Below are 23,175 nucleotides of genomic sequence, written 5' to 3' on the forward strand. Positions count from 1 at the left end.
AACTGAGATCATATCAACTTCCTGGTTAAAATCTTTCATTTGCTTCCCATCAGACTTAGAATAAAATCCAAACTGCTGTCCATGATCTTCAAGACCGTAGCCATCTCTGTCTTTCCTCTCTCCCCGCGACTGACATCACCGAGGTCACCTGGCTGTCCTACTTTCCCTCTAGCATACCAAGCTCCTTCTTGCTTCAGATTTTTTCACCTTCCTAGGCATGGCTCCTTTTAAGCCACAGTTCTCAGTTACGTGCTTTCCATCGCACTTGCCATCATCTACATTATATTGTTGACTTTATTGTAGTTATTTCTTGTCTGTCCATTGAGAATGAAAATTCCCTAAGAGCAAGGACTTGGTTCAGTCTTATTTGCCACTGTACCCCTAGTTCCAAACAACGACCCCTGTACCTCCCTACGTATCACAGAAGAAAGACATCGTGCCATGGGGTTCCCAGCTTTGGGTTTGTATGCCGGAGGGTCAGTTGTACCTGGCAGAGAAGATCCAGGCCTCCGGGGGAGCCCTGGCCTGGTTGGGTGGTGGCGGAGGCTCTCCTGTCTGCAGAGGCTCTACAGCCCGCTTTGTCACTCTGTCCAGACACTTTCTGGGTTTCTCCATTCTGAGGTCAACAAGGTCAGGCCAGAGTCTGAAACCTCAGTGTCCCACCCCCATTTGGGCCAAAAGGAGCTGCTCAGACTGAAGGGTAAAGGGGCAGGCCTAAGACTTAAGAAGTTGTGAACGTCTGAGGTCTTCACCCTGCAGAAACCTGGGCAGACAGAGCTGGGCGGGGTGGGGCTGCGGCAGGTCGGTGGGTGCGGCCCTTGGCCCCGCCCCCCAGCGCGGCAGGAGGTAGAGGTGGAACCCTGTGATTGTGGCGTGGAGGTAGGCGACACCTGACCTGAGACGCAGCGGCGGCTGGGCACAGCTCTGCTCTGATGTGGTTTGGGCCCGCACCCAGTTCCTAGTGCAGCGATCGCAGGCTGAGATGGAGCAAGAGGACGAGGTTCTGAGCCAGTGGCAGGCAGCTCAGCACCAGTTCGCAGAGGTGGGTCAGGCGTCAGCCCCAGGGCAGGGCGCGGGGGCTGGAGGAACCAAGGCCGGAGGAGTGGAGGAAAGCAGACTTTTCGGCTGTAGGAGTTCCAGGGACGGGGTTGAGAGGGTTGGGAGATCCAGGACACAAATCATGTGCGTTATACTGAATGTAAACTGTAATTGAAAAAAAAAATGCAATGTTTCTGCAACTGGACATTACCCTATACGTCTACCAAAAAAAAAAAAAAAAGTCATGTGTCGTTTATTCAATTAATATTCACCGAGCCTTAGTGCCTGTGCTGGTTCCAGGTAGCTTCAAGGAGAGGGACTTGAGTACTGAGGAAAGAAGGCAGAGTTAGGAAGCCAGCGGGACATGTGCACGGGAGAAAAATGGAGTTTTTATTAGAGCCTTACAAAGTGTCAGGCCTTTGCGAGACCCTGGAATGAGTACACGGTGAGTTTTCCATAGACATTGTACCATTTTACTAACAAATCACCGAATGCTTGGAAGTGTACAAATTGTGACGGAGAAGTACAGAGACCACGGGAGCAAGTAGCAGAGGCGTTCTGTCTGGTTTAAGACACCGAGAAGACACGTGTGGATTTGGTCTGGGGCAGGAGAACTGGTTTAGGCGGAGGGTCTGCAGGTCCCGAGACCAGAAACAGTTCACTTCCCCCCACCTTGGAGGAAGTGAGACCCGGCCCAGACCGTGAGAGAAGAGTGGCCCAAGGGGAGGGGAGGCAGGGATCCCGGCACCATCGAGGTCAAGCAGGGCTTGAGTAGGTTATTGCAAGAGCAGTAGGAAGCCATTGGTGAGTTTAACCTTGATCTGTCACAATTAGCTTTGCATTTTTTTTCAACCTAGATTTTCATTTTTTAAAAGAGTGCCCTGGGGATTGTGGGCAGAATTCGAGGCAATGGTTCATCCCCGGGCAAACTAAAATGGCGGCCTAACTAGAGAGGAGAATGACAGTGGAGAAGGAGACCCTGGAGATGTTTTTGGAGGTGGACACCACGAGAACTGGTAATTTCTGGGTCGAGGTGGTGAAGGAGGCATCTAGGACAGTTAACAGATTTCTGGTCTGCACAACTAGGTGAGAATAGTCCTGACATTCTCTGAGAGAGCAAAGGATGAGAAGAGAAACAGGATTAAGTTGTTGGCTTTTTTTTTCCCCCTCTCTGAGGGTGACTCAGGGGTAGGTAAGGATGATCAGTTTTGGATTTAGTCCAAAATGCCTGTGGGTTATCCAAATGGACAGAGCATTAGGCAGCTGGAAGATGCAGGATAGATCTGCCCTGGAGCCATTGTTTTAAGAATAATTGGACTATAAACAGAAATGGATCATTAGCATGAGAAAGATTGCCTGAGAATAGCACAGGGAAGCCTGTAGCCGAGACTGAGAAGGAGGAGGGCCAGAGAGAAGAGAAGGAGAGCACTGGGTGAGTGTGCGTAGGTGTCCCTGCATTGTGTTCCTGCGGCCAAGGGAGGGAAATGTTTGAAGATTGACCGGCAGTCTCAGAAGCTCCTGAGAGGCCAAGCACAGAGGAGTCTGACAAGGTTTTGGACTTAGTGACGTGGAGGTCAACGGTGACCTTTATGCAAGCTGGTTCAGTGGAGCAGTGGGGATGGGAGTAAATTTGGGGAAATAATAGTGAGGTAGTAGTAAAGGTGAGTTCAGACATTTCCCATGAAGTTTGCCTGGGAAGGATCAGGAAGGGAAAAGGGGATGGCACACCAGGAATACCCATCCAACAGATATTTATCTGGGGCCTGTTATGTGTCTACTCAGGCTAGTTGCTGAGCATATGGTGAATGAAACAGGATCGCCCCAGCGTATGGAGAGGGGTTTAAAATTTTTTTCCCCTCTCCACAGACAGATAAGCTTTTTTTTACAAAAAGATTTTATTTACTTTTAGAGAGAGGGGAAGGGAAGGAGAAAGAGGGAGGGAAACATTGATGTGTTTCCCTCTCGCACAGCCCCTAACTGGGGATGCGGCCCGCAACCCAGGCCTGTACCCTGACCAGAATCGAACCCGCAACCTTTGGGTTCACAGCCAGCGCTCAGTCCACGGAGTCACACCAGCCAGGGCAGTAGACAAGCTTTGAATATCCTTTTAATGTAATTCCTATGCAAATTCCCCTAAAATGTCCTTTAGCTGATATGTCCAAACCAGGATCCAATGTGAGACCACACTGCATGTGGTTATTATGTCCTTTGGGTCTTTTTGAAATTTTTTCCTAACTTCCTTTTCTCATGATCCTGATTTTTGTCCTGTAGAATGTTCTTCCGGATTTATCAGGTTGGTTTCTCATGGTATCATTTCATTTGATTTTCTACCTGTCGAATTACCTCTAAATTAGAGTTAGATCTTAAGGTTTCATTGTATTCTTGAGTTTTGGTAAGAACGTCTCATAGGTACAGTAAGCTTCACCTTGCATTACATGAGGAGGCTCACCTGGCTCTCCACATTTAGTGATGCTAGCCTTGGCCCTTGAATTAAGGTAGCAAAAAGGCTGATTGATCTCTATTCAAGCTTGTCCTTAGCCTTGCAGTCAGAAAATATAACTGTGGGCTGCCGCCTTGGACGTATTCAAGTATTCACCTACTGCTTTCAACCAAATATTAATTTTTCCTCAGTCAAAAGTTTCATTAAGGACTGTAAAATCATGATTTTTCCAATTTTACCATTTCTTCTACATGTATTAAGTTGTATTCTTCTGTAAGGTAGGATTTTTCGTAAACAACTGGAATAATTTGGTGATTTTGAAATAAGAGTTTCCCACTAAAAAGACAAGACTACTTGACTCTCTTACTTCAAGTCACAATGTCTGAAGCTGGGTAGGAGCTGACTCCTTGTCACATGTGGCTCATGAATTTTCATAGATTTAATCTGTTAAAATCCACATTCATTATTCTTTTTGACTCTCAAATTTTCACCAACTTGGCCAGTGGGGATCCCTTCTGTGTCCTTTTTAAAAACATCTAAAAATTGTAAAATCTAGTGCTCACTTCGGCAGCACATATACTAAAATTGGAACGGCACAGAGAAATTAGCATGGCCCCTGTGCAAGGACGACATGCAAACTTGTGAAGTGTTCCATATTTTTAAAGAGAAAAAAACTGTAGAATCTCCATAATATGACAATATCATCATAACCATGTTTAAGTGTGTATAGTTCTGCGGCATTCTCTCATGTGCATCATTGGGCAACTGTTGTCACCTCCATCTCTAGAACTTTTTTTTATCATCCCAAACTGAAACTCCCTAACCACTACATAGTGATTTGCCAATCCCCCTCCAACCCCCAGTTCCCGGCAACCACCGTTCTACTTCCTGTCTCTTTGGATTTGACTTCCTTAAGCACCTCATATAAATGAACTCATACATTACTTGTGCTTTTGTGACTGGTGTATTCTACTTAGCACAATGTCTTTGCGGTTCACTCAGGTTGAGGCGCGTGTCAGAATTTTCTTCCATTTTAAGGCAGAATAATATCGGTCGTAGGGATAGACCACAGTTTTTATCCATTCATCATTCGATGTGCTCTCGGGTCGCTTCCACATTTTGACAATTGTGAAAAACGCTGCTCTGAATGGGAGGGTACAAATATCTATTCCAGGTCCCCGCGTTCAATTATAGGTATATACCCAGACCAGGAATTGCTGGATCACATGTTAATTCTGTTTGTAACTTGAGGAACTGCCATACGGTTTTCCATAGTGGCTGCAACATTTTACATTCCCAACAGCAGTGCACAAGGATTCTGGTTTCCTCACATCTTGCTAACGCTTTTTTAAAAAAAAGATTGTATTTATTTTTAGAGAGAGGAGAAAGGGAGGGAGAGAAACATCAATGTGCAAGAGGAACATTGATCGGTTGCCTTTCGCATGTCCCCAGCTGGGGAACTGGTCTGTAACCCAGGCGTGTGCCCTAAGGGGAATTGAACCGGCCACCTTTTGGTTTGTGGGAGGACGCCTGGCCCACTGAGCCGCATCAGTCAGGCCTGACGCTTTTTTTTTAAATAATAGTCATTTTAATGTGTATGAAGTAGTATCTCATTGTGGTTTTTATCTGCATTTCCCTAATGGTTAGTGATGTTGAACATTTTTTTTCATGTGTTCATTGGTCATTTGTATGTGTTTGGAGAAATGTCAAGTCCTGTGTCCATTTTTTTGGTTGTTTGTTTTTCTGTTGTTTTAGAAGTTTTTAAATAAATATTCTGAATATTAGTCCTTACAAAATACGTGATTTGCAAATATTTTCCCCCATTCTGCTGTTTGCCCTGTATTGTGGATCGTGTCTTTTGATGCGCAACAATTTTAACTTTGATAAAGTCCAATTTTATCTATTTTATCTTTTGTTACCTATGCCTTTCCTTTCATATCCAGGAAATCACCGCCACATCAAATGTCCTGAAACTTCCCCCATTTTCTTCTAAGAGTTTCTAAACCTTCTACAAGGTTTAGGTGTTAAGTTTAGGTCTTGATCCATTTTGAGTTAATTTTTACATGGTGTTAAGTAAGGTTCCAACTTGATTCTTTTGTGTGGATATCCAGTTTTTCGAAAAGACTGTCTTTTCCCCCATTGAGAGGTCTTGGTAAGCTTGTTAAAAATCATTTGACCATATATGTGAGGGTTCATTTCTGGGCTCTATTTCTGTTGGTCTATAGGTCTGTGTTTGTTTGTTTGTTTTTAAATCCTCACACAAAGCCATGCTTATTAATTTTAGAGAGAGGAGAAGGGAGGGTGAGGAGGGAAACATCAATTTGAGAGAGAAACATGGATCTGTTTGCTTCTTGCAAATGCCCCAACTGAGGACCGAACCCACAACTTAGGTATGTGTCCTGACTGGGAATTGAACCCACAACCTTTTGGTTTATTGGGACAACACTCCAACCAACTATGCCACACCAGTCAGGGCTATGGGTCTGTTCTTAATGCTAATACCATACTGTTTTGATTATTATAGCTTTGCAGGAAGTTTTTCAATATTTTTTTTGTGGCTATTTGGTGTCCCTTGTGACTTATAATGAATTTAAGGTGGATATCTCTATTTTTGCCAAAAGGATTTTGATAAGGATTGTATTAAATCTGTAGATTGCTTTGGGTAACATTGACATCATAACTTAAGTCTTCCAATCCATGAATGTGTCTTTTCATTTATTTAAGTCTTTCTTTCAGTAATGTTTTGTAGTTTTCAGGGATTAAGTTAACCTCCTTAGTTATTTCTGAGTATTTAATTCTTTTTGATGCCATCATAAATTGAACTGTTTTCCTAATTTCCCTTTCAGATTGTTCATTGTCAGGGTATAGCAACAACTGAGCGTGTGTGTGTGTGTGCGCGCGCGCACGCGCGTGTGTTGCAGTTGTATCCTGCCACTTCGCTGCATTTGGTTATTAGTCCTTACAGGTTTGTGTCAGTGTGCATGTACTTCAAATTTTCTGTACATAAGATCGGATTATCTGAGAACAGGGAGAGTTTTAGTTCTGTTTTCAATTTGGATGCCTTTTATTTCTCTTCTTGCTTAATTGTTCTGGCTAGAACTGCCAATACAATGTTGAATAGAAGTGAAATTGGGCATCTTGTCTTGCTCCTGATCTCAGAGGAAAGGCCTTCAGTTTTTTACTTGAGTATAATGTTAGCAGTGGTTTTTTTTGTGAATGCCTTTTATTATGTTGGACATTTTTCTCTTTCTAGCCTTTGAGTATTTTTTAATCATGAAAGGATATTGAATTTTTTCAAATGCTTTTTCTGCATCAGTTGAGATGATGTGTTTTTCCTCTTTATTTTATGTATGTGGTATATTACATTGATTGATTTTCGTACGTTGAATCGCCCTTGTATTTCTGGGCTAAATTCCACTTGGTCATGCCGTATAATCCCCTAATGTGCTGATGGATTTTGTTTGCTAGTTTTTATGTTGTTGAGGATTTTTGCATCTATATTCATAAGACTCAGTCTATTGTTTTCTTTACTTGTGATTTTTTTTTTTTTTTTTGGTCAGGCTTCTGTATCAGGGCAATGATAGATTCATAGAATGAGTTAGGAACTCTTCCCTTCTTCAATTTTTGGGAAAAGTTTGAAAAAACATTGGTGTTTTCCTTTAAATGTTCAGTAATGTAAACATTTAAAACATGCAGCTTAGTGAATTATTTATTTCTGCTTTGTGCTTCTTTTTTAAAAAAAAATTTATGTTGTTTTATTACAGTTGTCCCAATTTTTCTCCTTTTTCCCTCCTCTACCCAGCGCCCCCACCAGTCAGTCCCTGCACTGTTGCCCATGTCCATGGGTCATGCATACCTGTTTGACTAGTCCCTTCCCATCTTTCCTCCATTATCTCTCTCCCCCCTCTGCTTTGTGATCTGTAATTGGTGTCAAAGCTGCAATCATTTTCTTAAGTTCTGCTTTTTTCCTCTTTTTAAAAAAAGTTGTATTTGAATGTTACTAATTTTTCTTTGATCTGTGGCAGTATTTTTCTGGTGAATTTTATTTTTCTTTTGAGAAATTACAATCTTTAATTTCTGATTTGATGTTTTTGTGTCTTTCTTTTATTTATTTATTGGATACTGTATTTGTAAACTTATGTTTTGGTTTTTGTAATTGCGTGGTCTTTTCTGCACTATCCCAACGGAGGAGGAGTGGATGGGAGGTGATGAGGTAGCTTTCCCAGTTTCCCTGCTCAAGACTTCTCTCTATTGCTACAGCAATGGGCAATGTAAAAAACAGGATTTTGGGATCCTATCCTGTTTCAAGAGGTTTTGCCGCCAATCCCTTTTTTTCTTCCTCTTAAACCAGTCTGTCTTCAAGGGCTACTGCCCCAACTTCCAAGACAATCCCCCATCTTTTTTCTTTTTGAGGTTTATTTTTTCCCCCACCCTTTCTGAAAGTGCTTTTAAAAGTCTGCCTCTTTTTCTTACCTCCTCCCATACTTGATCTCAGACCTGCCACAGCAGTTCCCATTCTGGTGAGACCCTCTTCTGTAGGGAAATGTTTGCAGGTGGTTTCTAAGTTTTGCTAAATCCAGGACCCCTCTGAAGCCTCCATTGTTTTTTCTTTTTCTTTTTCTTTTTGAAGCCTCCATTCTTATTTGCCCTCTTTGTTGCTTTTTATGAAATAATGAACAAAAATATGCCTTCACCCTGGCCGGGTATCTCAGTTGCCTAGATAGTCATCCCGATACACCAAGGTTGCTGGCTGGATCTGCAGTCAGAGCACGTACAAGAACCAACCAATGAGTGCATAACTGTGGAACAACAGACTGATGTTTCTCTTTCTAAAATCAATCAATCATTTAAAAAAAATGCCAAAGAGGAAAAATGGCATGAGTGACACCTAGGCTCCCACTGTCCTATCAGCAAGACCTGTACCTTAGAAGAGCCCAAGCTGGAGAGTGGCCTGCAGGTAGGATAATTCAGGCAAGAGATGATGGAGGCCCGGGTTCCCGTGGGGTCTAGAGATGGGGAAGAGGGACATGTGGAACTGGAATTAGAGCTATGATGAATTTCATCTCTTTCTCTCTGTGTCTCCTCCCACCCCGAAGGATACCAAGGAGTCAATGAGCACCTTGGACATGTCTCCATCTCCCAGAAGCAGTGGAGTGCACACCTCTTGGAACCATGGTCCATCAGGCCTTCAGAACATTCTTCAGTGTCCACAGCTGGAGAGGATCCCCTTGGTTTCTGCCGAGGCTCCCAAGCAGAATGCGAGTGAGACGGGCCCGCCTTTCAGTGTGTGGCTGCCTGAGCATGGTGTGAACTACTGCCCCCAAGTGACTTTCTCTCCTTCCCAAATGATTTGTTGTCAGGGGCTGTCTCCCTCTCAACCAGGAATGACAATTTTTAAGGGGCCCCAGGTGATATCCTTAGGAGAGCCCAATACTCCAAGGGTGGCCATGACCTTCAGTGGCAATCTAAGGATGCCCTCCAATAGGCCACCAGACACAGGTCACAGTGGAATCCCACTGATGTCCCACATCGGCGTTCCAACAGTGCCTTATTCATGTCACCCAACAACACCTTCTAATAGAGACTCGTTGACACCTAAAATGTTATTGCCCCCAACCATGCCTTCTGCTGAGGACCAGGCAGTGCTGCCCTCTTTGGTTCAGATCTTGCCCCCTAGGGAGCCCCACAATTGTCAAATGCCCCCAGCTGGGTCTCCATCACTGCTGGCTTTCAAATCCCAAGACTCTCTTGTTAGCCAGCCAGCTTCTCAGGAAGACCCCTTCCTACCTGAGCAGCCCATACCTGCTCCGCGAAGAGCAGAGCAGAATGGCAGGACCCAGGACAGGGCTCCCAGGAGGAGATCTGCAGTTGCAAGGCCTTACTGCTGCCAGTATGAGGACTGTGGAAAAGCTTACACCAAGCGCTCCCATCTCGTGAGTCACCAACGCAAGCACACAGGTGAATGAGGTACCAGGCAGGTGGGGTGGGATGGAGGAATCCTCTGGGTTTTAGTTTTGTGCTGGACCACTGGTTTGTAATGGTTGGTGACTTCGCCTGTCATCCTTCAGTTTGGGGATCAAGCTACGCTGTCCTTACCAACTTGCCTTCCCGCAGTCCCATGTTACTGTACCAAGATGATGGGACTGCTGATTGTGTTGCCTCCTGCTTTCCTATGTTTTTCCTTTTGGTCCCCCAACCTCAGCTGCTCTGCCTCATAGAGTCAGACCTCTGCCTTCCCTCCTAAATTCCTCTCCTTAACTCCTTGTCTCCCTTGTCACTTTCCCTCCCCAGGTGAGAGACCCTATAAATGTATGTGGGAAGGTTGTACATGGTCTTTCTTCCGTTCCGATGAGCTTGGACGACATATGCGGATACACACCAGATACAGACCACATAAGTGTGATCAGTGTGGCCGACAGTTCATGAGATCTGACCATCTCAGGCAACACCAAAGGATTCATCTGCGGCTGCCAGTATCCCCCAGTCCACGGGCCGACGGTGGACAGATGGCTGTTCCTCCTGCTTCTGGTCTTTAGGTCAATCTCCTCTTCCCCTCACTTTGGCTTCTCCACCCAGACCCCGCCTGCCTCTGACCGGCTAGTCTCTTTGGTAGGTACAGGCTTAGATGCAGACCAAGAAAGATTATGACGCAGTGTTGAATGAAGCCCATGTGAGCTCTGAACCTTGTCAGGGACTCTTCAAAAACTATCTTAAATGCCCCTACCTCTCTGCAGCCACCTACTTTGGCGGAGTTTAGCCACGTGGAAAGATGGAGCAAAGTAGAGATTGGGAGCTTTATCAAAAAGCTCTGTTTACCTTACATCATTCCCCAGCTTGAAACCCTTTAGTGACTCTCCTTTGCCTGCTACATAAAATCCAAGTTCCTTATCTTGGTCTTCCAGTTTCCAGAGCCAGGCTATCTTCCAGTCCTGAATTTACCATTTAGTAGTCATGTGACCTTGGGAAAGGTCTTTGATCACTAAGCCATGTTTCCTCTTCTGGGAAATGAGAAAAACAGTATTGGAGAAGAGTATTGGACTGTTTGGGACACATCTTACCTATTGAATCAGATTCTGTCCAGCACACACTTGCTGCCTGCCCAGCGTTTCTGTCTCCTCCCGCCACTCCCAGACCTGGATGGAATGCCCCACTGCAGGGCGTAAGATCTGGCATCTCACGTAGCCACTAGCAACTCAGAAGTGTGAGGGAGTTAATGCTCCTGGGGAAATGCTTGACTTATGGGAGATGGGGGAGGCCCAGAGGGGTAAATTCCCTCCCATTCCCTCCCTCCCCTGATTGCTGCTAGGCACCATTTCTCCAAACAGTCCAGCCAGTGGGAGTTCTCCCAGGTAGCCAGTGAACAACTGCTGTGCTGCTTCAAGGCTTGTGAGGCAGGACCCGCCTGCTGTCGTCTTGTATTACTTCCTATTCTCCCCTGCCTTGCTTTTCTTTCTCACTCTCAGTGCCTTGGGTTTACACCACCCAAATAAAACATTGGTACATAGTTCTTGTTTTAGGCTCTGTTTTCCAGGTGACTTGGGGGTGGAGATTAGACTGAGGCACAGGACGAACCCCACTGTAACTTCCCCTCTTTACAGAGCTCAGGTCCCTGGACGACCACGTACAATGTATTAAAGGGTCCTCCCTGGCCCCCGCCCAAGGGTCGAGGGCATAATGGCTATCTTAGCAACTCAGCCAGGTAGTTCAAAACTTCACTTCTGGACTTCGTAGCCAAACCAGCAAACTAACAGAAAGGAACTTGCCCAGGATCTAAACGGGCTGAGCTGGGATCCCAACCAGGACCTGTCTCCTCTGGAGGTAGATCTCTAACTGGGATAGAGTGCCTGCATTCTACAGGTGTTGCCTGTGCCTGGTCTGATGCCAGGCGAGCACCGCCAGGTGATGGCCCCAGTGCGGTGAATTAGGACTGGTCCCTGTGGTGCCATATCTGAGACCATTTGGTGTAGGGGCTCAGGTCTACCAAGGTGTACCTAAAGGGGCAGGTCAGAGGCTTTTTGGAGGAGGTGACCCTTGAGCTCAGCAAGCACGTGTAACATTTAGTGACCCCTGAAATATTGAAATACACTGAGCAGGTGAAAGAAAAGGAAAGAACTCCAGGAGAGTCAGCACACAAGCTTCCACTGGTTTGGCAAGTATGTTTGACCCCACGACCCAGAGACCGTCACAGCTGCGGGGACTCGTGGCAGATGGCGTGGAAACAACAGAAGAGCATGTCAGCGAAGAAAGACTTCTCAAGGAGGTGCCTGAGCCAGACCTCCCGTTTCCCGCACGTCTGTCCTTGGTCGTGCTTGGTGCTGGAAGGTGACTGTGCCTGCTGCAGGGCACGAAGGTCACCCAAAAATTCTGAAAGCACCGCAGAGGTGAAGAGCTGAACTTCTGGGGGCATTCTGGGCAGCTGGGAAAGTCCCACAGCCTTGGCTACGCCTGCCCGTCACCCCCACCCTACCTCTGTTCTGCACAGCCACCTTGGCCTGTTCCCCTAGTGGCCCCAGTGTACCTCCAGGCCTCCAGGTGTTCTCCACCCAAATTCCAAATGAGAAGGGGATACAATTTTTTTTTTTTTTTTTTTTTTTAAGTAGAGACAGAGGGTACTTGTGTGGCCCAATTACTCGCCCCAAGGACCCAGGTTTTGAATGCCAAAGATCTCTCATTCCCACCTGGGCACTAGGTCACTTCCACGGTGAGGGAGTGATTGGAGAAGAAGAAATCAACCTATTTTTTAACCAATCATTACCCTGTGCCAGGCTCGGGCTAAGCCTTTCCCAGTAATACAAGGCAGGATAGTGGATGGGAAAGGTATTGTGGTTCTCAGTAAGACTAGTAGATTTTGAATCCTGTTTCTGCCATTTCTTGGCTTTGTGGTCTTGGCAACTTATCTCTGTTGCTTCAGATAACGAGTGGGCGAGATTGGATTCAAACTAAAATGGTACAATTAATCACATTAAAAAATGGTCTCTTTGACTGCTTTCCGGGAGAGGAAGGAGTTTCAGTGCTCCAGATGACAGTTGAAGGAGGCTTGGATCAGGGTGTGGAAGTAGAAGATTAGAAAGATTTAGGAACAGTAATTAATTGGATTTGGTTGAGGTAGTGGTCAAAGGTGACTCCCAGGTTTTTGGCTTGTGTTATAGGTAGGCAGAAGAATGGACAAACTTCACTAATTTATTTTCTATTTTTTACAATCTCTTATGCACGCAAGAGTATTTTGTATGTATGCAATTTAAAGAACAACAGTAATAAAAATGGCCCTTGCTGGTGTGGTTCGGTGGATTGAGTTCAGGCTTGTGAACCAAAGGGTCGCCGGTTGGATTCTCAGTCAGGACACATGCCTGGGTTGTGGGCCAGGTCCCCAGTGGCGGGCACGTGAGAGGCAAACACACACTGATGTTTCTCTCTCCCTCCCTTTCCCTCTCTCTAAAAATAAATAAGTACTAAAGATGTATCTGCCCTTTATATCACTTGAGAAAAATTATATACTGATAACATTTGAAGACTGAGCTCCCCTCTCTAATCACATCCCCCCATCCTTCACCATAGAGAAAACCACTACCCTGAATTTTGGTTAATCTTGCCTTTGCTTTTGTTTGTCATTTTTACCATATGTGTATCTATTCTTAATATAGTGATTGATTTAATGTGGTTTTGAACTTTGTTCTGTTTGGGTTTCATTGAGCTTTCTCAATCTAAAGGCTTATAGTCTTAATAAAATTTGTAAAAACTTTGACCTTTGTTTTGTCAGTTTTTTGTCCCTCCCTTTCTCCTGACACACAATCTACTCAATAGACTGCTTGATATTTTGCCACAGGTTACTGATACTGTGCCCATTTTTTTATTCTTTTTTCTTTTTCTGCTTCATTTTAAATATCTTCAAGCTAGCTGATCTTCCTTAGTGTTTGATCTGTTCCAAAAAAAGTGTGTTTTTCATTTCAGATACTGTATTTTTCCACTTCTAGCAATTCCATCTGGATCTTTAAAAAAATATATCTTCCATTTCTATCCTTATCACGTCTGTGCTTTCCTCTATGTTCTTGAACATACAAAGCATAGTTATAATAGCTGTTTTAATGCCCTCACATGCTAGTTCCATCAAGTTTGTCATTTTTGGGTCTGTGTTGACTGATTTTTATCCTGGTAATTTTCCCTTTTTTCCTGCTTTTAAATGGTTGATAATTTTTTAGTGAATGCTAAACAATTGTGAATTCACATTGTTAGTTGTTGGGTTTTGTTATATTCCTTTAAATAATGTTGGCTTCTACTTCTGGCATGCATTTTACTTCTTAGAATTTGTTGGATCCCTTTGAGTCTTACTTTTGTTTTCCTTAGGAAATTTTTATTTGTATGAGGCTTACTTTGAAGCTTATTTTTCCCCCCTTAGGACAGGCCCAAAACTTCCTTTTTTTCTAGAGCTAATTTAGCCCCACTACTAAGGCAAAATTATTTCTTTACATTTTGGCTAGTGGAAACAAACTTTTTCCAGCCCTGAGTGAGCTCCAGGAATAGTTCTGCCTACTTCTTTCCAGTAGTCTTTTTTCTAACATTCTCATGCTTTGTCAGTACTCAGTGGAAGATTCAAAGGGATGCCCCTTGAGACCTTGAGAGTACCCTTTGCAAAACTGTCCCCTCAAGTATTCTGCCTCACAGATTCTACCCACCTTGGCCCTCTCAAACTTCAGTCTCTGTCTCCTCAGACTTCCATGCTCTCCTTTGGTTTCCCTTCCACAGGACTGCAGTCCTGTGTTGCCACTGTCCACTGCTGAAGTCCACTGCTTCGTATATTGTGTGTGGTTCTCTAGTTGTTTAAGGTCAGAGGTTAAGTCCAGTGTCTTACTCAATCTTTAAAGTACACGTAAATGGAATCATTGTAATAGATTCTTTGCACTTATATTTTATTCAAAATTACGCTTTTGAGATACTAACGTCAAGCATGCAGATGCAGTTCATTTTCACTGTTGTGTTATTCAATTATATCAACATACAGTTTATGTATTCTACTGGGTCTCTTGAAAATTTTTTTGTTGTTGTTAAGAACAGTGCTGTCCTGAATATTCCTGATTACACGTCCTGCTGAACGTGTGTTGTTTCTCTTTGAAGCATTTTTCAAAGGGTGGTTGTTAACTCAGTGGGTTGTGAGCTAACCAGAGAAACAGGGCTTGCAAGGCAAGGTGGAGCTTGGTGACAGTGTATCCAGAGCCGTGTCCGTCTACCCCGTGGCATCAGCTGCTTGCCCAGTTGTGGAGGAGTCAGAGTCAGCAGGGGTGACAGTTTTGTCAGCTGAGTTCCACAGCAGCGCAAAGGGACGAGGGTAAGTCAGCCACTGAGAACTGAAGGTATGAATGAATGAACACCTGAAAACCAAAGGAGAGATGTATTGAAAAGGGACGTTATTTTCTTGCTGTGTAGCACGTAGGACTGAAATAGTGTTTTTCTAGGAGCCTTTTTATGGCTAGAGGGTACTCCATTGTATGGCTGTACCACGCTTGCTTTGCCCATTCGTCAGTCCATAGACACTTAGGTTGTTTCCACTTTTTTTAAAAGGATTTTATTTATTTACTTTCTCTCAAAGAGAGGGGAAGGGAGGGAGAAAGAGGGAGAGAAACAGTAGTGTGTGAGAGAGACACCGATTGGCTTCCTCTCACACCCTCAACCAGGGACCTGGCCCACAACCCGGGCATGTGCCCCAACTGGAAATCGAACCAGTGAACTTTCACTTCACAGGCTGGCACTCAGTCCACTGAGCCACACCAGTTAGGGCTCTACTTTTTTTTTGAACAGTGGTGCTATGAACATACTGTACAACTTTTTGTGTGGACATATGTTTTCAACTCTCTTCGGTGCAGAATTTCTGAGTCATGCATAACTTTAACATTTTGAGGAACTGTTAAACTATTTGTAAAGTGACTGTACCATTTTACATTCCCACTGGTAATGTATGGGGATTGCAATTTCTCCATTTCACTACCGCTTGTTATTGTCCATCTTCTTTATTAGGGCCACTCCGCTGGGTGTGACGTGGTATCTCACTGTGATTTTGACTTGCATTTCCCTGATAACTAGTGATGTTGATCATCTTTTTATGTCCTTACTGGCCATTTGTCTCTTTTGTATTTTTCTTACAAATATGGCTAATTGGCCATTTGTATTCAATCTTTGGAGAAATGCCTAGTCTAATCTTTTGTTTATTTTTAAGTTGGCTTATTTATCTTTTTATCAGTGAGTTGTAAGATTTATATACACACATACACACACATATTATCAGATTTATAAACACTCCTACTCTGTGGGTGGTATTTTCATACTCTCGATGGGGTCTTTTGAAGCACTAAAGTTTTACATTTCAATTAAGTTCAGTTTATTTTTAATTTAGTTGCTTGTACCTTTGGTGTCATATTTAAGAATAACTCAAAGGTCATAAAGAGTTACTCCTATGTTTTCTTCTAAGAATTTTCTAGTTTTTTATTTTAATTTTTACAAACTGAATTTAGAGAGAGGAAGAGGAAGGAGGAGAGAGAGTGTGAATAGATTTGTTGTTCCAATATTTACGCATTCATCGGTTAATTGTTGTATGCGTCCAGACCGGGGATCAAACCTGCAGCCTGGTGTATGGGGAAGGTGCTCTCACCAACTGAGCTACCTGCCCACTGCCCTAGTTTTGTTTTGTTTTGAGAGTTTTCTAGTTTTAGCTCTTATATTTAGGTCTTTGATCATTTTGAGTTAATTGTCTCTCTTTTTAAGAGATTTTATTTTTAGAGAGAGGGGAAAGGAGGGAGAAAGAAAGGGAGAGAAACATCTCTGTGTGGTTGCCTCTCGCATGCCCCCTACTGGGGACCTGGCCCACAACGCAGGCAGGTGCCCTGACTGGGAGGCGAACTGGCGAGCCTTTGGTTCACAGGCCTGAACTCAATCCACTGAGCCGCACCAGCTAGGTCTTGAGTTAATTTTCATCTGTGTTGTGACTTCATTCTTTTGCATGTGGACATCCAGCTATTCTGTTTGTGTATTGATCCTCTCTATTTGCTGAGACATCATTTTCATACTTTCCTTTTTTTTTTTTTTTGAACATATTTAGTTGATTTAAATTCTTTGTTCAGTAAGTCCAATAGGTGGGCTTCCTCGGGTAAAATTTCTATTGACTATTTTCCCCACTATGTATGGGCCATATTCTTTTGTTTCTTTGGATGTCCCATAATTTTTTTGTTGTTAAAAACTGGGCATTTAAAATCATATAATGTGGCAACTCTAGAAACTGATTTCCCTCCCTCCCCAGGGTTGGTTGGTATTTGTTATTATCTGCTTAATGACTTTTCTGATTCTACAAAAGTCATATTCTTTGTTGTGTGTGATCCCTGAAGTTTCTGCTTACCTTAGTGGTTAGCTAACGACGGGACAGAGGTTTCCTTAGATTCCTGGAACCAATAGTCTCTCAGGCTTTGCCAAGCGGCTCTGTGTGCCTTTTGGGGCGGCACATCTTCAACATGCAGCCTGGCAGCTGACAACCCCATCTCGGCCTTCGCTTCCTGCTCACACAAAGCCCCAGAGTTAGCCAGAGATGAGAGCTTCGGGCCTTCTCAGGCCCTTCCTGAGCACATGCAGAGCCCAGGCCCTGAGCACAGCCCTGTGTGTGTGCGCTGCCTTGCAGGTTCCCAGTAATACACTGCAGCTTTCCAAAGTCTCCTATGGACATTTTATTCCCCGGCTTTGCCTTTTAACATTTTTGGTTAGTTTATTATTTGCTCCCAACTGTTCTTTACTGCCTCAGGCAGGTATGATGGTCCACAATCGCCTCTGATCATTTTTGATAAATGCCCCCAGAGAAAAGGCTGTTAGTAGTGGAAAAGTTCTGACTCAGGTCACATATAGATAGCCTTGCAAGTGAGCTCTTCCAAGGAACCACCAGACAGGTCAAATAGAGACAGTGCTCTGGGATCGGAGCATTAAAGGAAGGCCAGTCCTGCTCTGCCCCTGGCGGCTGCTGGGCTGCTGGTTTTCACCGTGACTGCAGGCCGTTGGTTTTCGAGGCTACCGTGGAGCTGGGGCAGATGGGAAAAGGACAGGTCAAAATACCACGACACTCACTGATATTCAGCTACTTTTCTTGAATGCTCCCCAGATTGCTATAAGCCTTCGATTAATTTCCTGAGTTCTGAAAATGATGATTCTAACAATTTTGCCAGTGTTCTTATTGCTTTTATGCAAAAGAAAAATTTTGGAGGTCTCTACTCCATCATTTTCACTGACATCACTTTCACTGTATTTTTCATTTACACTTTCAAATTATGAATGATAATTAGATTTCTTTTCATCTTTTTATGGACTATTAAATTATTTTTTGATTGTTTATGATTTTGTCTATTTTTTTTCCCCTCTGGGTTTTGGTATGATTTTCTCTCAAGTGTTAAAGAGTTTACCAGTTGCCCTGGCCGGTGTGGTTCAGTTGGTTGGAGTGTTGTCCCATAGCTAAAGGGTTGCGGGTTCGATTCCCGCTCAGGACCTATGCTTAGGTTGTGGGCTCGATCCCCAGTCCCAGGACATATGGGAGGCAGCCAATCGATGTTTCTTGCATTGATGTTTCTCTCTCCCTTCCTCTCTCTAAAAGCAATAAAGGAATGTCCTCAGGTGAGGATAGAAAAATAAGTTTGCCAGTTGTCTTTTTTGATTTTTTCTTTCTAGCTATCTATATTTTTTGCCACGTGAGTTTTATTTTCATGCAATTTTACCAACCCTCTTCTTTTATTTCATCTGGATTTCAGTTGTAGCTAGAATCCTTTCCCTAAATTCTGGTTTTAAGGGAATTTACCTATTTTTTCTAGTACTTAGATGGCTTCACGTCTTACTTGTAGACACCTGACCCATTTGGAGTTTACTCTTAGTATGGGAGGAGGTACAAATCTCATTTTAGCTTTTGCTAGTAGGTTCAGTAGCTGTCCCAGCCCAATTTTTTAACGTTCACCTCCGCTTCAGTGCTTTGCCATGTTTTTTTGTATTCTTATTTTCTATACGAACTGCATGTATTTATGGACTTCCTGTTTTATTCCACTGGTCTAGTTGTCTCTTCGTCCACCAGCTGCACGTTATTCACGGACCTTGCAGCCCCGGCCCAACCTCCTGTAGCCCTCTCCCTCTCAAGGCAGACACCGCACCCTCCAGCCCTCACCCCACACCCGTGCCCCTATCCCTGCGCTAACTCCCAAGGTTGTCTCTCCAGTCCCTCCCAACACCACAGCCCACCCCTTCTGTATGGACACAGCATGGTCCATGCCTCCGCTCCTCTCCAGCACCCAGCCCCTGTCTACAGCTCACTTGCACCCTGGAGGGCTGCTTCCTGCTTGATCAGTGACTGTGGGCCAACCTGCTTCCCCAGTTTCTACAAACCAGCAACTTCCCTGCCATCCACCTTCTGCCACTACCGTGAGATCTGAACCCCAACCTTAGAGAGCTCATCTTCCAGCTAGGCCCAGATGCTCTCTCTCAGCCCTAGGCTACCATACAGTGTTCTCTTACTCTTTTATCATAGCTTATTCCTCTACATTCCCCCGCTTAACCCACTTTGTGCTTTTTCTCCCTCATTGGACTCAGACTGATGTAATCAGAGAATGCTTTTTAAAATATATGTTATTGATTATGCTATTATAGTTGTCCCAATTTTTCTCCCTTTGGCCCCCTCCACCCAGTACCCTTATTCCCTCCAGCAATCCCCACCTTAGTTTATGGGTCATGCATATAAGTTCTCATTTCCTATGCTATTCTTAACATCCCCCTGTTTATTTTGTGCCTACCAATTATGCTTCTTACTCTCTGCACCTTTTCCTCCACTCTCCCCCTTCCCCCTCCCTGCTGATAACCCTCCGAATGATCTCCATATATATGATTCTGTTCCTGTTCTGGTTGTTTGTTTAATTTGGTTTTTTTATTTTATTTTTTAGATTTTATTTATTTATTTTTAGAGAGAGAGGAAGGGAGGGAGAAAGAGAGGGAAAGAAGCATAGGTGCAGGAGAGATGCATCAATTGGTTGCCTCTCACACGCCCCCAACTGGGGTCCTGGCCCACAACCCAGACATGTGCCCTGACCGGAAATTGAACCCATAACCTTTCATTTCGCAGGCCGGCACTCAATCCACTAAGACCTACCAGCCAGGGCAGCTTAGTTTGTTTTTTAGATTCAGTTGTTAATGGTTGTGACTTTGTTGCCACGTCCATGGGTCGTACATATAAGTTATTTAGCTTCTCCATTTCCCATACTATTCTTAACCTCTCCCCACTATTTTGTAACTACCATTTATGCTTCTTATTCCCTGTACCTTTATCCCCATCCTCCACCCCCTCCCCACTGATAATCCCCCATGTGATCTCCATTTCTCTGATTCTGTTCCTGTTCTAGTTGTTTGCTTAGTTTGCTTTTGTTTTCTCTCTTTTTTCTTTAGGTTCAGTGGTGGATAGTTGTGAGCTTGTCATAAAATGGTTGGGGTTTTTAGGTGGATTGGAAATGTATCACTATTTTTCGTATTTCAGACAATGTCTAAAAATTCACTGTTCCGCAGTCAGATTTGAATAATGAAGGATGGCTGTATTATCTCTTCGTTTTGTGGTGGCTGCACTTAACATGAGTGCGCTCTCATATCTCTTGGGTCTCCTCCCCACCCTGGAGTGTCGATAATGTATATAAGTTTTGTTTGGGGTTGCTACGGATTTTTAAAAAAGACTTTATTTATTTATTTATTTTTGGAGAGAGGGTAAGGGAGAGAAGAAGAGAAGGAGAGAAAAATTGATGTGAGAGAAATATCAATCAGTTGTTTCTCATCCCACAACCCAGGCATGCGCTGTGACCGGGAATCAAACTGGCAACCTTTAACTTTGCAGAACGACACCCAACCAACTGGCCCACACCAGTCAAGGTGGATTTTTTTTTTAAATCCTAGCAAAAACATGGATAAATTTTAGAACTATAATGCTGAGTTGAGCACAAACCAGTTTCATAACATTATATAGAGCTTAACATACCATATTTTGCCATGTATAATGCGCACTTTTTCACCCAAATTTTTGAGGGAAAAAGAAGGGTGCGCATTATACATGGGTATAATGATTACATACCATGAGTATAATAATGGGAACAATAATCCAGTATATAATGCACACAAAAACTGTGCATGGGCATTATCCAGGGCAAAATACGGTAATTTATGTAAAGCTCAAGACGAGAAATTTTGAACATACAGATTTGTGATAAATCCACACAAGGAGAATCAAGAGAATTTATGCATACAAAGTTCAGGGTAGTAGTTAATTCTGGAGCACAGAAACAGGGCTGGACAGGAGAGGTGCAAATGTAGATACAGAAGTGTCCATCATATTCCAATTCTTAAATTGGGTGGGGAGTCGGGCTCCAGACCAAACTCCTGTGCATGAATTTTTCAGCCAGACCACAAGACTTTGTCTGCGTGGCCTCATGGAGGAAGCTGCCTGCCCCACAGCAGACTGGGCGCACTCTCGGAGCACTGAAGCTTTCTGAAGGGAATTAATGCACTCGGGGTCCTACAGCCAGACATACTCCTGTGCATATCGGCGTTTCTAACCGGGTCACCTCCATCAGAGGCCTCCTTACTGGGGTCCTTGGTGAGACACTGTCCTCACTCTGACTCAGTCCTTTTCCACTCCCAGCCCCTCCACCTCTTCCTCCCCCAGGTTACCCAGGTCCATGAAAAGGCAGGAATCTTTTTTTGGGGGGGAGGGGGCTGTTGGCGGTGAGACAATTCCCTTCTGCCTGCATTCACATGACCCCACCTGGTGCTGTTCCCTGGAGAAAATGGAGCGTCAGGGAGCAGCCTCCATCCTTTTTACCCCTTCTTGTAATGCCACAGTAGAATAAAGCTTGGATTTTTACCTTTGGTTTGGCCCATCATCCTAATTAACCATCTTGGCACCTGGCAACTCAATGAACTGATGAAGGGAGCTGGTGGCCAATGGAGCACAAAGCTGCTCTGGAAGAATAAAACTCCTGAAGGCCTCAAGGGGCACTCCAACAGCCATGCCTGTGGGCCTTGGGAGCGCCGGAGGATTAGTTACAGAAACTTTCCGGTTCTGAGGGGAACCACTGATCCTCTTGCCCTGAAATCCTTGTCTGGGCTCATCCAGTGGGTCACATTAGAAATCCAACAAAGGGACTCTGGGAAAGCTAAGCCACAGACGCAGTTCTCTGGCTGCTGTTCATGGTCCCGCAGCAAAGGGACCAAAAACTGTCAGAGGCCTCGCATGCAAATTGTACCCAGTAACTATTGGCTCTAAGCAGGTTCTTGGGACCAAGGGATTTCCTGCAACACCATGCGTTATCAAAACTCATGCCTCTAGTGAGAGTGTGGAGTCTTTGAGGATCACTTTGTCCAGTGGTCCAACTAGATCTCAGTGACTTGGCTAGTTTGCCTGCACTTTGAAAAAGACCTTCTGTCCTGGCTGGTGTGGCTCTGTGGATTGAACGTCAGCCTGCAAAACGAAAGGTTGCCGGTTCGATTCCCAGTGAGGGCACATGCCTGCCTTGCAGGCCAGGTCCCTGGTTGGGGGCATGTGAGAGGCAACTGATTGATGTATCTCTTGCACATTGATGTTTCTCTCCCTCTTCCTCCCTTTCTCTCTCTCTCTAAAAATAGAGACAAGCAGCCAAAATCTTTGTGGGGTGCATTACCTCAGGACCCTTCTTTCACGAGGGGAAGAGGCGGGTGACAGGGAGTACTCCTTCCTCAGTGAACACTATTTGACTCTGAAGGTTTGGACCACACCTGCAAGCCAACCTTGTGGTCACTTGGGTCTACGGTGAGGGAATGAGAATATTAGATGGTAAGACTGTTAGCCAGACTCAGATTTCCAAGTCCGTCTGTGCTGTTCCTACTGGCACTGGCCACCCAGCCCCACTGAATCTCCTTATGAGGCCAGGAAAACGGGTCCCAACACAGTCCGAGTCTTAGCTAACAAATCCTCAGACATGGAAGAAGCGGCAACTGGCAAAATAGCAGAGACCTGGAGAAAGGGCAGCTAAGAGCAATAACCTAGTGCCCTCTCCTGGCCAACCTGGGCAAAGGCCTTCCCAAAAAGATCTCTGAACTTGATCCCTGGCAGGCAGGGTCAAAGGAGAACGAGAGACCACGGAATTCAGTGACACCTGATGGGGTACTCAGTGACCGGGAGATGAATCAGAGTACTGCCAATCTTACCTGGACCTGTTGGCATTCAAAAATAAGTAATATTAAGGGTCAGGTCAAGGTCCCTCTGTCCCCATGGGGGACTGGAGGGCCTATGCCAAGGTCAACGTTCAATGGGGACGTGAGGGAGAAATGCACTTCTTGGGCTTCTGTGCGCATGTGACTGCAATTCCTGCAACTTTGGCTCCAGAATGAGGGAGAAGCGAGTAAAGCTCTTTGGTTCTGGGTTCAAGGCCACTATCACTGGGACTCTTGCCTAAGCCCAGTGGGTCCTGTCAGGTCTCCACAGACCTTTTCTGCATATGGCTCCCCCACTGAATGTATTATTGGTATAGATGCGTTGCCTATGTATACTGCTACTTGCCCCAAATCTACGATAAGAACTGTTGCATTTGAGTGGGCCATGTGGATGACCCATGAACCTACCCAATTACCTACCAACAGCTAATACCATTGTCTACCCCTAACGATACTAGCTGCTTAGGAGAGAA

At 44.5% G+C, this 23,175-nt stretch overlaps 1 protein-coding gene and 1 non-coding gene across 2 annotated transcripts; both read left to right on the plus strand.

The window, feature by feature from the left end:
- Positions 1-964: 964 nt before the first annotated feature.
- KLF17 (KLF transcription factor 17) lies at positions 965-10,014 on the plus strand. The gene is made up of 3 exons (XM_053920147.1): positions 965-1,042; positions 8,575-9,436; positions 9,770-10,014. The coding sequence occupies exons 1-3, from the start codon at positions 983-985 to the stop codon at positions 10,012-10,014; spliced, it is 1,167 nt and encodes a 388-aa protein (XP_053776122.1). The 5' UTR covers positions 965-982.
- LOC128780634 (U6 spliceosomal RNA) lies at positions 4,034-4,139 on the plus strand. The gene has a single exon (XR_008426573.1). It is a non-coding gene; the product is annotated as a U6 spliceosomal RNA (small nuclear RNA).
- Positions 10,015-23,175: the final 13,161 nt, after the last annotated feature.

The sequence above is a fragment of the Desmodus rotundus genome, chromosome 3 (genome assembly GCF_022682495.2).
Source record: "Desmodus rotundus isolate HL8 chromosome 3, HLdesRot8A.1, whole genome shotgun sequence".
NCBI lineage: Eukaryota > Metazoa > Chordata > Mammalia > Chiroptera > Phyllostomidae > Desmodus > Desmodus rotundus.